The 14,251-nt window shown below is 39.5% G+C and overlaps 2 protein-coding genes across 2 annotated transcripts; one reads left to right on the top strand and one right to left on the bottom strand.

Moving 5' to 3' along the window:
* Window positions 1-2,746, top strand: CCR3 (CRINKLY4 related 3). Its single transcript, XM_059601214.2, has one exon. The coding sequence runs from the start codon at window positions 181-183 to the stop codon at window positions 2,572-2,574; it is 2,394 nt and encodes a 797-aa protein (XP_059457197.1). The 5' UTR covers window positions 1-180; the 3' UTR covers window positions 2,575-2,746.
* A 2,498-nt stretch (window positions 2,747-5,244) lies between these two features.
* Window positions 5,245-12,004, bottom strand: NFXL2 (NF-X1-type zinc finger protein NFXL2). The gene is made up of 13 exons (XM_059603087.2): window positions 10,694-12,004; window positions 10,505-10,618; window positions 10,336-10,391; window positions 9,957-10,023; window positions 9,062-9,154; window positions 8,545-8,630; window positions 8,280-8,442; window positions 7,971-8,144; window positions 7,602-7,792; window positions 7,324-7,405; window positions 6,916-7,119; window positions 6,110-6,199; window positions 5,245-6,022 (listed from the first exon to the last, which is right to left on the bottom strand). The coding sequence occupies exons 1-13, from the start codon at window positions 11,837-11,839 to the stop codon at window positions 5,864-5,866; spliced, it is 2,625 nt and encodes an 874-aa protein (XP_059459070.2). The 5' UTR covers window positions 11,840-12,004; the 3' UTR covers window positions 5,245-5,863.
* Window positions 12,005-14,251: the final 2,247 nt, after the last annotated feature.

Raw genomic sequence — 14,251 nt, 5'->3', positions numbered from 1 at the left:
CTAAAAAGCCTAGGCCTCTGTCTCTCTCCCTCTCAGCCTCTTTATCTTTCTCTGTCTTAAAGACACGCTCTGTTCTCCCCCGCCTCTCTCTCTCTCTCTCTCTCTCTCTCAGTCAACTAGGCCAATGAAGCTGGCCAGACTCCAATCCACCACCCATTACCAAAAAGACCACTCCTTTAGATGACGAAACTACCCTTCTCCTCCGCCACCGTCGCTGACACGGTCACTGTCGTTATCCTGGTCATCCTCGCCGTGACAACCTCGGCCCATGCCCTCGGCTCCGGCGCCACTCTCGCCGTCAGCTTCGGCACCGGAACCGTCTGCGGCATCGTCGCCTCGCAGCCAACCCAGCGCATCGAATGCTACCGACGCGGCCAAACCATCCCCATCGATCCCAACATCAATTTCTCCTCCATTACCGGCGGCCGGAACTTCTTTTGCGGCCTCCGCTCCGGCGGATACTCCTTCCTCTGCTGGGACACCACCGACTTTTCCAGCACCGACTTCGCCTTTAAGCGGGTTTACTTAAACTACACTGTTCGATTAGAGAACCTCTCGTATGGCGACGACCAGGTCTGCGCCACGGTGGTTGGTACAGGCTCGGTTAATTGCTGGAGAGTTAACGATCAATTTAAACTGCCATCTGCGTCAGATGGGTTTGTGTCAATCTCATCTGGGTTTGGATTCTCTTGTGGTATTTTGGCGAACGATAGTCAGGTTCAGTGTTGGGGAAGCAATACTACTATAGCGAATCAGATACAGAAAGAGTTTGGGAACATGTCGATGAAGAGTATTGTAGCGGGTGGCTCACACGTTTGCGGATTGAATTCAACTGGGTTTGTGATTTGCAGAGGGAACAACGATTCTGGGCAGTTGGATGTGCCTTCGAACACGTCGGCGGGGGAGTTCTCGACGTTGGCGCTTGGGGAGAGCCATAGTTGTGGGATGAGGAAACTGAATGGATCGGTGGCGTGTTGGGGCGGCGGCGGAGAGTATTCGGTGAATGTGATACAAGGTGTTTTCTTTGAAACGATTGTGTCGGGATCGAATTTTACTTGTGGATTAACGTCGATGAATTTGTCGGTTATATGTTGGGGACCTGGGTGGCCTAATTCAGGGGGTGAGACTCCCTTGCCTCCGGTTCTTCCAGGGCCGTGTAATAATCAATCTTGTAGTGGGTGTGGTGTGTATTCACAATCTCAGAGGCTCTGTTCTGGTTTTGGGAATATTTGCAAGCCTTGTTTATTGCCCGTACCGCCGGTGCCGCCGCCGCAAACACCACCAGGGCCAACAGGTTCACCCCGACCATCAACATCCAGAGGTTTGAGAAGGGGTTTGTTGGCGTTTTGCATTGTGGGATCCGTCGGAGCTTTTGCGGGTATTTGCACAATAATCTACTGCTTGTGGACTGGTGTTTGTTTTGGGAAAAAGAAAGTGCACAATTCAGTGCAGCCCACAATCACCAGAGCCGCCAGTTCTAACAATGGCGTAACTTCGAACAATAGCCCGCCTTCGAGATCGTGCACCATTAGGCGCCAGGGCTCGAGGCTAATGAGGCGGCAGAGGAGCGGAACCTCGTCCAAGCATGGAGACAGGGCGGAGGAATTTTCACTAGCTGAGCTTGCAGCTGCCACCAACAATTTCTCCCTAGAGAACAAGCTTGGCGCTGGAAGCTTTGGTGTTGTATACAGAGGCAAATTAACAGATGGGCGCGAGGTCGCTATCAAAAGGGGCGAAACAGGTTCAAAGATGAAGAAATTCCAAGAGAAAGAGAGCGCATTTGATTCAGAACTGGCCTTCTTGTCCCGCCTTCATCACAAACACTTGGTTAGGCTTGTTGGGTATTGCGAGGAGAAGGATGAAAGGCTTCTGGTTTATGAGTACATGAAGAATGGTGCTCTTTATGATCATTTACATGACAAGAACAACGTGGAAAAGAGTAGCAGTGTTTTGAATTCTTGGAAAATGAGGATCAAAATCGCTTTAGATGCTGCCCGAGGGATTGAATATCTTCACAATTATGCAGTCCCACCCATAATTCACAGAGACATCAAGTCCTCTAACATATTACTCGATGCGAATTGGACAGCAAGAGTATCCGACTTCGGATTGTCGTTAATGGGGCCGGAATCCGATCGGGAGTATAGACCGATGAAAGCAGCCGGAACAGTTGGGTACATTGATCCAGAGTACTATGGTCTAAATTTGTTAACAGCAAAGAGTGATGTTTATGGGCTTGGAGTAGTACTATTGGAGCTTTTGACAGGGAAGAGAGCAATATTCAAGAGCGGTGACGACGGAAGAACACCCATAAGCGTGGTGGATTTTGCAGTGCCGATCATTATGGCCGGAGAATTAGTAAAGATCCTGGACTCCAGAGTTGGAACGCCGGAAATGCATGAAGTGGAGGCAGTGGAGCTGATGGCCTACTCTGCAATGCATTGTGTGCATTTGGAAGGGAAGGAGAGGCTAACCATGGCTGACATTGTAGCCAATTTGGACAGGGCATTGGCTCTGTTTGATGACAGTCATGGCAGCATCTCAAGCGGTATAATCTCCATTGCTTCAGAATGAAATTCCAAACCAGGAAAAAAAAAAAAAAAAAAAAAAAAGCAAAACAAATTTTTTCCTTCAATTTTTTTTAATGATTGGATAATCATATTGGGTATAATTGTTGTTTGTAAAGTTTAGGAGTTTGATCTAACATTGAGCTGTAGTGTAGGATTTTGTGCACACTGAATTCATTTCCAAGCAAAAAAGAACCTTTTCTTTCTCCTTTATTTTCAAGTCCTTGAGAGCCTTCCTTTGTTTTTTTTTTCATACAAAGCAATATGTTTGACTTGGTCGGGAACAGCGCTTTCCAAATTTGACCAAATAATTTCGTTCACACAAAAGCTCCAAGAGTATTCTTCACTCTCAATGTGATATGGGCGTTGTTGTGAGCCCACAAGCAAAGTCTACTTATTTTGTCAATCTTGCTGCAACCAGGAAAAGGGGTAGATGGAAAGTGGTCCGACCTTTTCAAAGAAACTGCACCATTCTACGCGTTACACGTCGGGCTCACTTTGACTTTGAATATTCATTCACATCAAAATCAATAAGGTTAAATCTAAATCTAGTTAGCTTCTTAATGAAAAAAGATTTCTTTGAAAGTTGATGTAACAACATTCATTGACGTGGTAAGTGTCACGCAAAATATGTCACAGTTACTTACAAAATTTGAAGACTGCCCGATGGTAGGGGTGAAAAAGTAATTGTACAGATTTCGGCTTCATGGGATGCCAAAATATGTATCATTCAACTCAGGGAATAAATTCATTAAATCTAACGGTGCCTCTGAAACGTTAATATTCAAGCATTGGCATTTAATGGTGATATGGTGTAGGGAATACAAATTAATAACGGTATAAATTCATTCAATAACATCTAAGAAGGCTGGTGACCCACCACCTCCCCCTCTATTGCTCTGCTCATATTTATTAAGGTGTTTGGTGAAGAATATGCACAAATTTGGAGGTAACTTTGCTTGCTAAAGTTGTTTTATAACAAAAAAAATAAATGCAATTAATTATGAATTGCTAGGGAAGACCCCACCGTTGCACATGAATAAAGTGATGAATCATCCATTTCTTGCCAATTTTAATTGAGCTATGCCCAAACAACCTCATTGGATATTTAATGCTTTTTAGAGGATATTTTTTTAAAAAAATAATAATAATAATAAAATAAATATGTTATTGTATGACATAAAAATGAAAGTAATTTTGCGTGTTTTGTCCTCAAGAAGTAGCTCAATCGACTGAGATTATGCCTAATGAAGCAGAGGTCATTAGTTTGAATCCCCCTCCCCCTCTTGTACGGACATGTTAAAAAAAAAAAAAAAAATTAAGTGTTTTATGTTTTGGATTATTTGTTAATATATATATTTTCTTTGAAAGGGTTTAGAAAAAACAAAAATTAAGGATGAAAGAAAAAGGTTTTATCAAATAAAGCATGTGTAGAATGTGAAAATCAAGCTAAAAGGCACCATGATGCATGTGGATTCAACGACCTCAAATTGGACACATATAGTAGAGCAAAAGGCGACATGGGAGTAGGCTAGTGCCGCTAGGTTTTTGCTTTCACCAAATAAAATCTCATAAATGTTTTATTTGAGAGTGCATTTAATAAAAATGATAGTTTTAAAAAATAAAATAATCAATGTTTTCAAATAGCAAGTAAAAAGTGTTTTTGAAAACACAATTTTAAAGACTAAATCATAATTTTTCCAAACATTTAACTGCGATTTGAAATTGCTAATTTTTCAAATCGCAAGTTTTGAAACCGCTAAACCAAAGGGACACTATGAGACTCTTCAACCTAGGTTTGAAGGTTTCTTAGAAAAGCATTAGACTAATTTTGGAAGAAAAAAAAATATCAAAGACTTTAACAAAGTAAGATAAAAATTTAAAATATTTTTAAAAAAAAATTAAAAAAAAAAAAGAAAAGAAAAGAAAAGTAGTGTATAACATTAATAATCTATCACCTAATAATTTGAATATTGGGACAAGTTTGACCAAAGAAATTCAGAATCATGGAGTTACGGTCCATGTAAAATCCCAAGAACCCACGATGTTGACAACAAATGCTTAGACCCCCCCTCTTTCCCTTTGTGTTGCTTTCAGGCGACATGCACCTTTCACACGGGGCTGCTGGTCTTGTGGAACCTAAAGAAAATTACGACTGACCAAGTCCAGAACCATGTTACAGAAATATTATTGAAGATTTGGTAAACAGTTTTGTTGTTGACTTTTTGTTTAAAAAGTAATAAAAAGTTTATATATATATATATATATAAAGGTAAAAGGAAATTTGAATTTGTTTTTATGAGAGAAAAGTTGAGAAAGTTTGGTAAACTTTTTTGAGAGAAATAAAAAAATAATAAATAAATAAATAAAATTTTTTAAAAAAAGTGGAGGGTGTTGCCAAACACAACCCTTAGATTAGTAATTGTTAAAGAAAAAACAAAAAAAATTCAAAGATTACTTGAAACTATCACGTCAACATTATAAAATAATTTTGAAATAAAAGTGTAGCGTATAAAATCTCTATGTCTAATTATAAAAATGCTTTAAAAGAAAAACCCTCGGTTACCTTACTCTACACTTAAAGAGTCACCTACCTTGCCTTGCAATGATTAAAGAATTGTGATTACCTTGAGGGCCAAACATTACGAGAAAGAATCGAGAGAGTGAACTACAAAAATTGGACAAAATTGTTTGGTTCTTCCAATTTGATAATTCTTTCAAAAAATATTGGTTGCAATCTCAAATGACTCCAAAATTTTCACGCCATGCTTTTCCACCAACTTCAAGGCCACATTTTACAAGAACTATGTAATGATTTGGTATTTACCAATGCTATGGTGCACACTATTAAAAGTAATGCTACATAGCACATACTATTATACTCTCATCCCACCTTCATTTTATATTTTATTGAGCTAATGTGAAAGTGTCTATCAGCCTCATGGGATGAAGGTGAAAGTGTAATATTTAGTATTACTTTTACTATTAATTTAAGAGTAATGCTATACGCCGCACTTTTATTCCACTCTATTGATGTGGCACTACCAATTAGATCTTGATTTTTTTTTTTTTTTTAACAATGACTAATTGGCAGTGTCACATCAAAGAGTACAAGTATTTAGCATTTCTCTTACCTTAACAAGGAAAAAATGCCAAAATTTTGACCACTTTCAAACTTTCTCCACAAGAATGAAGAGTGACCATAAAAAGAATGTTTGCCGAGTGATCAATGCCTGAAGGACTCTAATGTAGATCTACCCACATGAAGTATCAAAGAAAAAAAGCCAGGAGAATGGTTAGACCCGGGGGGTTCTTCTTCTTTGTCTTTGCTCTTCAACTTCATTCATCCAATCAGAAAGCCACACGAGACCCTTGTAACCATAAATTGCTACAGCAATCAGGACCATCACAAGGGCCACAAAAAGAAGAAGCCACTTTATAGCCGCTACACTTTTCTGTTTAAAAAAGAACAGTTGCTGTTGGTAAACAAACAAAGGAGCACTTGGAAGAGTTCACCTTTTTATCTTGAAATAATAACAAACCTGCAGTGTTGAGATTTGCTTGTTTTCTTGTACGTGTTCTCGTCTTTTTCGACGCTTTGGTACATTCTTTTGAGTATCCGGCTCCTTTTCCTTTAAAGAAATTTACAATGGTGTCAGATTTCACCTTAATAGAGCTCATCTGCCAAGAAGCTAATGAATTTTGTATGCACAAGTATGCAAAATTTCATGTATGAAAAGTTAAGCACAGTACTTTTTCAGATGGTTAATGGATATTCGTCGGAGCATTCATTTTACTGTGAACAAGAAAGTCCATCCAAACTCGGGTGATGCATTGTGCAGGAAGAGACAAAGGACTCCATTTTGGTATTCCAACTATTTCCTATGTTCCCCACGGAGAAATCAGTGCTAACAGATCTTTTTACAAGTCAAGATTGCATGATTACAGTTTTTCTATATTCATTTTTGCGATTATAGAAATATTCCAGTACATGGCCAAACGTTGTGCCAACTGAATGCTATATCAAGTTGCAAATAGTTTGAGGAGGCAGGCAATCAATGAAAACCTAGTAAGTAGAACCGAAGAACCTAATAGTTCCTATGTCTGGTAAATATAAAACAAGGAAGCTACTTGAGAGGTGTTTATGTTGGCAACACTCCCGCCAAACTACAGCTTCTTGGTGACTCTGGTTGAATCAATTCACAATCTAATCTTGTAGCAGACACAAGAAAACAAAGCAGAGAGACAGCTTTTCAAGTAAAAAGTATCCCTACAGTCCTAAATACCAGCCAGAATCCATGATGCAACAGGAAAACTAAAAATTCTGGAAAGATTAAAAGCATATTACCTCCACGACTTTAGATTTGCGTAACTGTAATTCTGAACCAACTTGTACTTTACTCTTGCAATCGGAATTACAAGAAAGACGTCCAAGTCCATACTGATTCTTTGGTATATCTCTGGGATCACAACCATCATTCTGATAGGCTGCTTGGACATCTTTACATAACCACTCTTTTTTCAAGGTTTGGCATTTACAACGAACAAAAACCTTGCAAAAGAATTAGTTGACAAGGTAAATCAATTTTTTTTGGATAAGTAGTTGGCAAGGTATATCAAATTATGATATGCTAGTTGAAATGCTACAATTTGTATCATAATATTAAAAAAGCATTCAGGACCGAAAACAAGGTATCACATCCACATGTTCAGTTAAATGACACGCTCTTCTCTGTAAAGGGATTAAAATTAATACCTTCTTGCAGCACTTCTCAGGTGAAGGGCATTCACCAGGATGACAAGTCTCTGGGCATAGATGTGTACAATTTGGCAACTTCCTGCACAACCAATAGTACCTCTAAGCCCATGTTTCAGTTTTATTTCTTAATCCAAAAGAAGGAAATATAACAATAATAAAGAATATAGAGAATCCAGATTACGGCTCCATTTAGTTTACTTAATTAAAAAGTATATAAGTAAATTAATAAGCATGATTCCATAATAACCTAACATGACCATATGTCTCTGAAATACCTATGGCAAGGTCCGCCACATGAGCGAACAGTAATCTGCTCCTTTTCAGACAAGCCATTGTAGTATATGCACTCAAAAACATGGACCATTGTACCACAGTGACATGATCGTTTTACAAGGACTTTGCAAGAAGGACATTCTCCAGGATGACATGGTAGGGGGCAAGGATGAGAGCATGTGGGCCTCCTCTCCTGAATGAAGACATTTAAAATAATAAGGCAACTTGTGAGTTTCAAGAATCGGTTAGGAGGCTGCAGAAATACTTCTCTTCTTCACTCAGGTATACAAGAGTAAAAGGTCACTTAGTAAAAGGCATACAATGAAAAAGAAAAAAGTATAATGGAATGGAGGAAATAGAAGTATAAACACCTTTTGACAAGGAAGATGACACTCTTCACAAGTCTCACTTCTTTCTCTCTGGATGGGTGTCGCATGCTGGTTCTTCAGGGCATGGCAGGTTTTAGTACAATAATGGTTGCAGCAAGAAAGAAGATTTCCGCACAAATTTTCACAAGAAAACTTTGATCTATGTGAGCAGACCATCTGATACAAGAAAGAAACATTGAAACTTTACGAGGAAAATGTGCCTAAAACGGCATTAATATAGCCTTAGATCTATTGAGTAAATGAAGCATGCAATAATCTTTATCTATTGCTAGCAAGAACAATGCAACCAACCATTCTCTCAGTCCCAACGTGTTGGCCAACACATGACCTCCAAACCAGTTCTGGGCAAGGAGGGCATGGAGAACCAGGTGTACATTCACTCTGATGGATCGACTTCTTTTTCTTTGGTTTCAATGTAAATTCAGGATTAGGAGGAGGTTTAGGGCCATGACACCTAAACACAAAAAAGAAAAAAAGTATAAGTTGCATAAAGAAAGGACATTATCTAGTGTCAGATTTTTAAGATAACATTCATGAACTGAAAAATATTGGAAACCTTAGATTGCATTTATGGCCACATGGATATTCTTCTTCACACAGTAACCGACACGGAGGGCAAGCTCCATAATGGCATTTGTGTGGCTGGACAAAAATAAAAGATCGTCAATGCTAAAAAAAAAAATCTGGGGAAGAACATGTAATGAATTATCATTTCATCTTCTACAAAAGCAACAAGAACAGTGATAGAAATTTCAGATATAAAAACCTAAAAATTTGTAAAAATATGAAGAACCGGCTCTTCACCAAAATTCGAGGGAATTTCAAATACTCAGTTTTGGTAAGATCAGAGCCACATATTATAAGAACTGGGACGGAAATCGTGAAGGTTGCTGGCCGTCAAAATCAGGAAGAAAAAATCATGATGATTGTTAGCAAATGCAAGTATGCTCTCCAATTGGAGACCACTCATATACTTCATGCACGTTGACATGTATTTTAAGAAATCTAAAAATCTATAATATCTTCAATTGCAAACATAAAGCCATTCATCATAGGAACAAAGCAAATGGTACCTTGCAATTTGATCCATGCCTGCATAAAGGAGCAATATGACATGGTTTGGGACATCTAGGAGGCTTTTGATCCATCTCAGTACCACAAGGAACCTGATATAAAATCCATGATAAAGTATTCAGCAAAGATAGTCTAAACTAAGAGCAAGCGTGTAGCCCTTGAATGCATTTAAGTCTTTTTTTTTTTTTTTTTTTCCTTTTATTTTTTTCAAAAAATATGCAAACAGCCAATCGATATGATCAATCAGAGAGAAATTTAACAATATAGAATCCTATCTCAAAACCTTACAAGAAAACACAAAATTATAAAACGAACTGGCGACTTTATTTGTACAATTCCAAAGCTAAAACATGTAATCAAAGCACATCCTACATGAGCACTAGCATGGGGTCAGCTACAATACAACAACTATACATAAAGAGGATTATTACAGTTGTAAACCCTCAATGAAATGTTAATAAGTTTATTAACTGCTCCAAGCTTCATACAGTCTGGCGTTTGAGATGACAACTTCACAAATGAAAAAGCCACCAACTTTACTGCAGCCTTTCAACCCTCATGAATTTCCAAAGGTGATGACTGAGGAGCCTTGTCAATGGCCATTATATGCAGTAAGCACCATGTTGAGCATGCCAGTAGTATGGAAAAGGGTTGGCCATGAAGCACATTACCAACTATATGCGAATTATCTAACTTCTATAGAACAGAGACGTAAATAATGAAGAATATTCAGCTATTAATCCATGTGAACAGAAAACAACAATTGTTTTGCAACAGTCAGAGACTCAAAAACAATCCTGACGTAGAACAAACATGTTATGAATTGTAGCAGTATACTAGGAAACAAATCAGCTCCCAGTAAGAACCACAGAATCCACAAGATCAAACTCACACCTCAAAGTGTGTCTCACCACATGCACATGAAATCGTCACCATCAGTGGGCAAGGAGCACAGGCACCTCTGCAATAACAAAACCGACAATCATCATACTACACTCTTCATTTATAATTCAGGATTATACAAATTGAAGTTATCCACCAATCATAAGCTTCTCATATTTGCAAAACCTACTCTAAAAATATAGCTCTACCATTCCTGACACAGTACTAGCTAAAGTAGAAGTCTTGAAGATACTATATCATTTTTGTCATTAATCTTATTCAACTTGTTAGCTTAACCATAAAGTATCCTCCCCCTCAAATTTCATGGGATATCTCCAACATCTAATCTTATTCACCTGTTGCTTACAGCAATGAGCAAATGGTCTCATACCTATGGCATGGAGATGGGCATTTATGGTTCTTACATCGTAGCTTCCTGCCACAAACCTGACATTTCAAAAAAAAAAAAAAAAAAAAAAAGGGCCTTTTATCACATGTATTTGTCAAAAAACAGAAGTAAACAAGGCTGAACTGAAATATTATGATAGCAAGGAACTCACCTCTGAGCAAGGAGGGCAATCCCCATCACAGCAGCGGCGCTTACAAGGGTGGCGTCCACAGTCCCGCATTGTCTGACACTTCCTCTCACACAACAAATCTTGATAGCAAGGAACCTATTTTAATTTCAATCACGCTGTCCCACGTCGAAAAAAATACTTCAAAAATATTAAACCAATAGAACTCGGTACCTCTTTCTTGAGGCTCCCACACCGGCACGACTTGGCAACGACGATCCTGCAAGTCCCAATGCAGGGTCCACGGTGGCACCGCTCGTGGCACCTGTGGCGACCACAGCTCAGCGTCTTGTCACAAGTCGCACCGCACAGCGGCGGCGCGTCGACATCACACGACATCCCCTGGTACACTCTCTTCCCACACGGGCACGTACGCTTCCCCTGAAGCGGGCACTCCCCGCACTCCCCAGCCACGTGGCACCCCTTACCGCACGTGTGCTTCCCACACGTCAGCACCTCCCTGCACGGGCTCTCGCACCGGAAACTCCGCTCGCAACACTCTCTCTCCTCCTCCACCCTACCGCATTGGCACCTGTAAACACCACGCGCTCGGCACGGCGGGCACGGGCCATCGTGGCAAGTCTCAGAGCACTTGTGGACCCCACAGTCTAACAGCTTTTTACAAGCGTTGAGGCACGAGAATTTCTTGAATCCACAGCGACGAACGTCGTTAACCGCGCTGCAATAGCACGTGGACTTCACGAGCTTAGGGCACGACGGGCACGGGCCAGGGTGGCATAGCAACAAGCAGCGATGGCCACAGTTGTGCTTTAGAGGGCGATCGCAGATCTCGCCGCAAGAGTGCGGCAAGACCCACGGGTCGCTGGGCGGGTCGTGTAATTTCCCACAAAAACAGAGGTAAAGTTTAGGGATTTGGGATTTGGAGTACTGGAAGCGGCACTTGGGGCAGTTCCAGGTGGCGGCGAGTTCGGGGGATATAGGGAGGCGCGTGGCGCGTAAGGCTGATAGGTCGGAGGCCTGGCGGGCCCAGCTCTGGATACAGATGAGGTGGAAGACGGAGAAGCAAAGGGAGGAGCAGGACCAGGTGGGATCGGAGCGCTTGATGCGCTCGAGGCATATGATGCATGATAGAGCACCGGAGGAGGAGGAAGTTAGGAAGGACTGGATCTTGGCGAGGTCCGTCGTGGAGGGCGATGATTGGATATTGTTGCTGGTGGTCTCGAAGTAGGCTCTGAAAATGGAGTTCGAGAGGTCTGCGTGACGGAGGGTCTCGGATCCAGTGCGGCCGTGGTCTCCATCAGAGTCGGAATCGGAGTCGGAGATACGTTGTTGGTGGTGGAGGTCGTTAGTTGATGTCATTTTGGGGAGTTAAAAGATTTTTTGTTTTTTTTTTTTGGTATTTATAGATAGGAGTTAAAGAATTTTTAGTGTTAATGGTCGGGATCGATGGGTTTATAAATAGCGCCTGTCACCTGTGCTTAAACTTAAACTGGAGTTGCACGCGGAAGATGTTCCAGTTTCCGTTTTTACCAGACTGGAATGGCTTTGGGCTTGTGCTTTTTTATCCTTTTACTACTTGATGGGCTTAAGGTTTTTTTTTTTTTTTTTTTTTTTTTTTCTAATGAAAAAGGGATTGAAAAAAGAATAATGATAGACCAACATAAATTCTTTATAAACTGCCTCTTCATAAACAATGATACTAAAAATTCAAATCTAAATTGAAATAGAGAAAGTAATACATCTCTAGATTTATGCAATTCCCCTCTAAACTATACGTACATCAACCTTAATTCGACCATATTCACTTGAATATTTTAGATTCATGTCAAAAATTTGTCTAAATCCGAAAAGATGGGAAAGATTTGTTGGTGACCCCCACACTCCAACCGCTTGCCTACAATGCAAGAAAAAGTCTCAAAATTGTATAACACGGCGGTGTGACCACCCAATAAGAGCAGAACATCGGAGCTAAGAAAGGCGTGAGGAAAATAATACGGTTCCTCCTTTGGAAGGGGCAGTTGATTAATGCTAATTGTTTGTCTCCGACTCCATACTTTTGTGCCAAGGTCTTCCATAACCCACAGCTAGACGTTCTTGATATCATGCAAAGCATCGCAAGCCGGCCATTGTAGTCCACGATCTTCCTGAACCAAAAATATTTTCTGTTGCACAGAGGGAAAGGCAACTCAAAAACTCTCCAACTCTCGGTGGTGACATTAAACGCTAAAACATTGTTATTGTCGTTTGTCAAAAGCCAATAGAGCGTACCGAACACTGACACTGCGGATGCAAATCTGAAGAAGTTGCCTTGGGGCAACGATATTACATCTTTCAATTGTCTCCACATACATGTTTTGGAGTCAAAAATCTCGTATCGGCAATGGTAGTTGCCGATGGACAGAGTCGCCGAAGGTGTCAAAAATCGAACTATCTTGTAGCGGAAAGGCTTCGATCCGAGTACCACCATCCCGGTTCCTATAATATTGAAGCGGGGTTTGGGATTCGGTATCTTGCACCATTCCTTAGTGCTAGGCTTGCAGACATAATAATATTCAAGTATTTTTTGTCTATTTTTCGAATAACAATCGATGCATAATAAAATACCTTGTTTGGTGGCGGTTTCGATTCTGACACGACCGGGCAAGAATTGGAGGGAGAGGTTAGATCTAGAGTCGGTGTCCAAATTGTTGTTGGAGATAAAGTGGGGCATGAGATTGGTCTCGGACTTGCTTTGCATGAAGAATCCGGATAATGTTTTTGTTCTTTGATGATGCTGGTGCATGAAACTTGAGCCGTACGTGATCAAGTTCCAATCCTTTGAAACCAGCCTGAATCGCCCAATACCCTTTAGCGATGTCCTGGTTAAAATCTCCAAGATTATATCTGGTGGAAGATTTGGAAGAGCAAGAGGAGGCTCCATTGAAATCAAGCAGCAGCTAGTAGAGTGGAGATTTTGATCGAGGCTAAAAATGCAAAACAGGGATTTCTTGCTACTCACAAGGTGCAGTGTTTTAATGGCACTAGGTTTAAAGGTGTTTACTCCAACTCATCTTTGTGAGGGAACTTAAACCTTTTAGATTTTGAGAAAACTTAAAACATTTTTTCAAACACAAAGTTTAGGATGAATTATTTGCATGCCTTTTATTTCTTAGCCATGGCTTTAAATAGAAACGATTAAAAGAATTAAACTAAGAGACAAACTCCTTAACCTACTAGGATACATGATCCTTTATCTAAGGGATAAGTCCTAATATTACTAGTTGTAGTAGGAGTTAGAGATAGAGGAACATACCTATTTCCCTAATCCTTTACATTGCAATTTTAGAAAAGAACGATTTTTTAATATTAGAGATAGAGGAAAATAAATAAATAAATAAAAAATTTATATTTGAAAAAAAAAATACGAAAATTTTAATTTAAAAAGGACAATTTTTTTTTTAAAAAAAAAAAAAAGTATTTTTTAAACGAAAATTTTTATTTTTATTTTTTGAAACAAAGTTTTTTTAACGGAAATTTTTATTTAAAAGAAACTTTTTTTTTTTTTAATTTTGTTTTAGAAAACGAAAATTTTTATTTTTTTAAACGAAAATTGTTAATTTTTTCAAAACAAAAAATTAAGCATAATTAATTTTAAACCTTGTGTGTTTGTAAAAGGTTTAAGTTCCCTCATAATCCAAAAGGTTTAAGGTTTTTAAAAAAGAAAAAGAAAAATTACTTAAAACACACCACATCAACGGTGTGAAATGCTTCGAATAGAATTTTAATTTAAAT

The sequence above is a fragment of the Corylus avellana genome, chromosome 6 (genome assembly GCF_965113065.1).
Source record: "Corylus avellana chromosome 6, dhCorAvel1.hap1.2, whole genome shotgun sequence".
NCBI classification, from domain to species: domain Eukaryota; kingdom Viridiplantae; phylum Streptophyta; class Magnoliopsida; order Fagales; family Betulaceae; genus Corylus; species Corylus avellana.
This window is presented reverse-complemented; position numbering and strand designations above follow the sequence as displayed.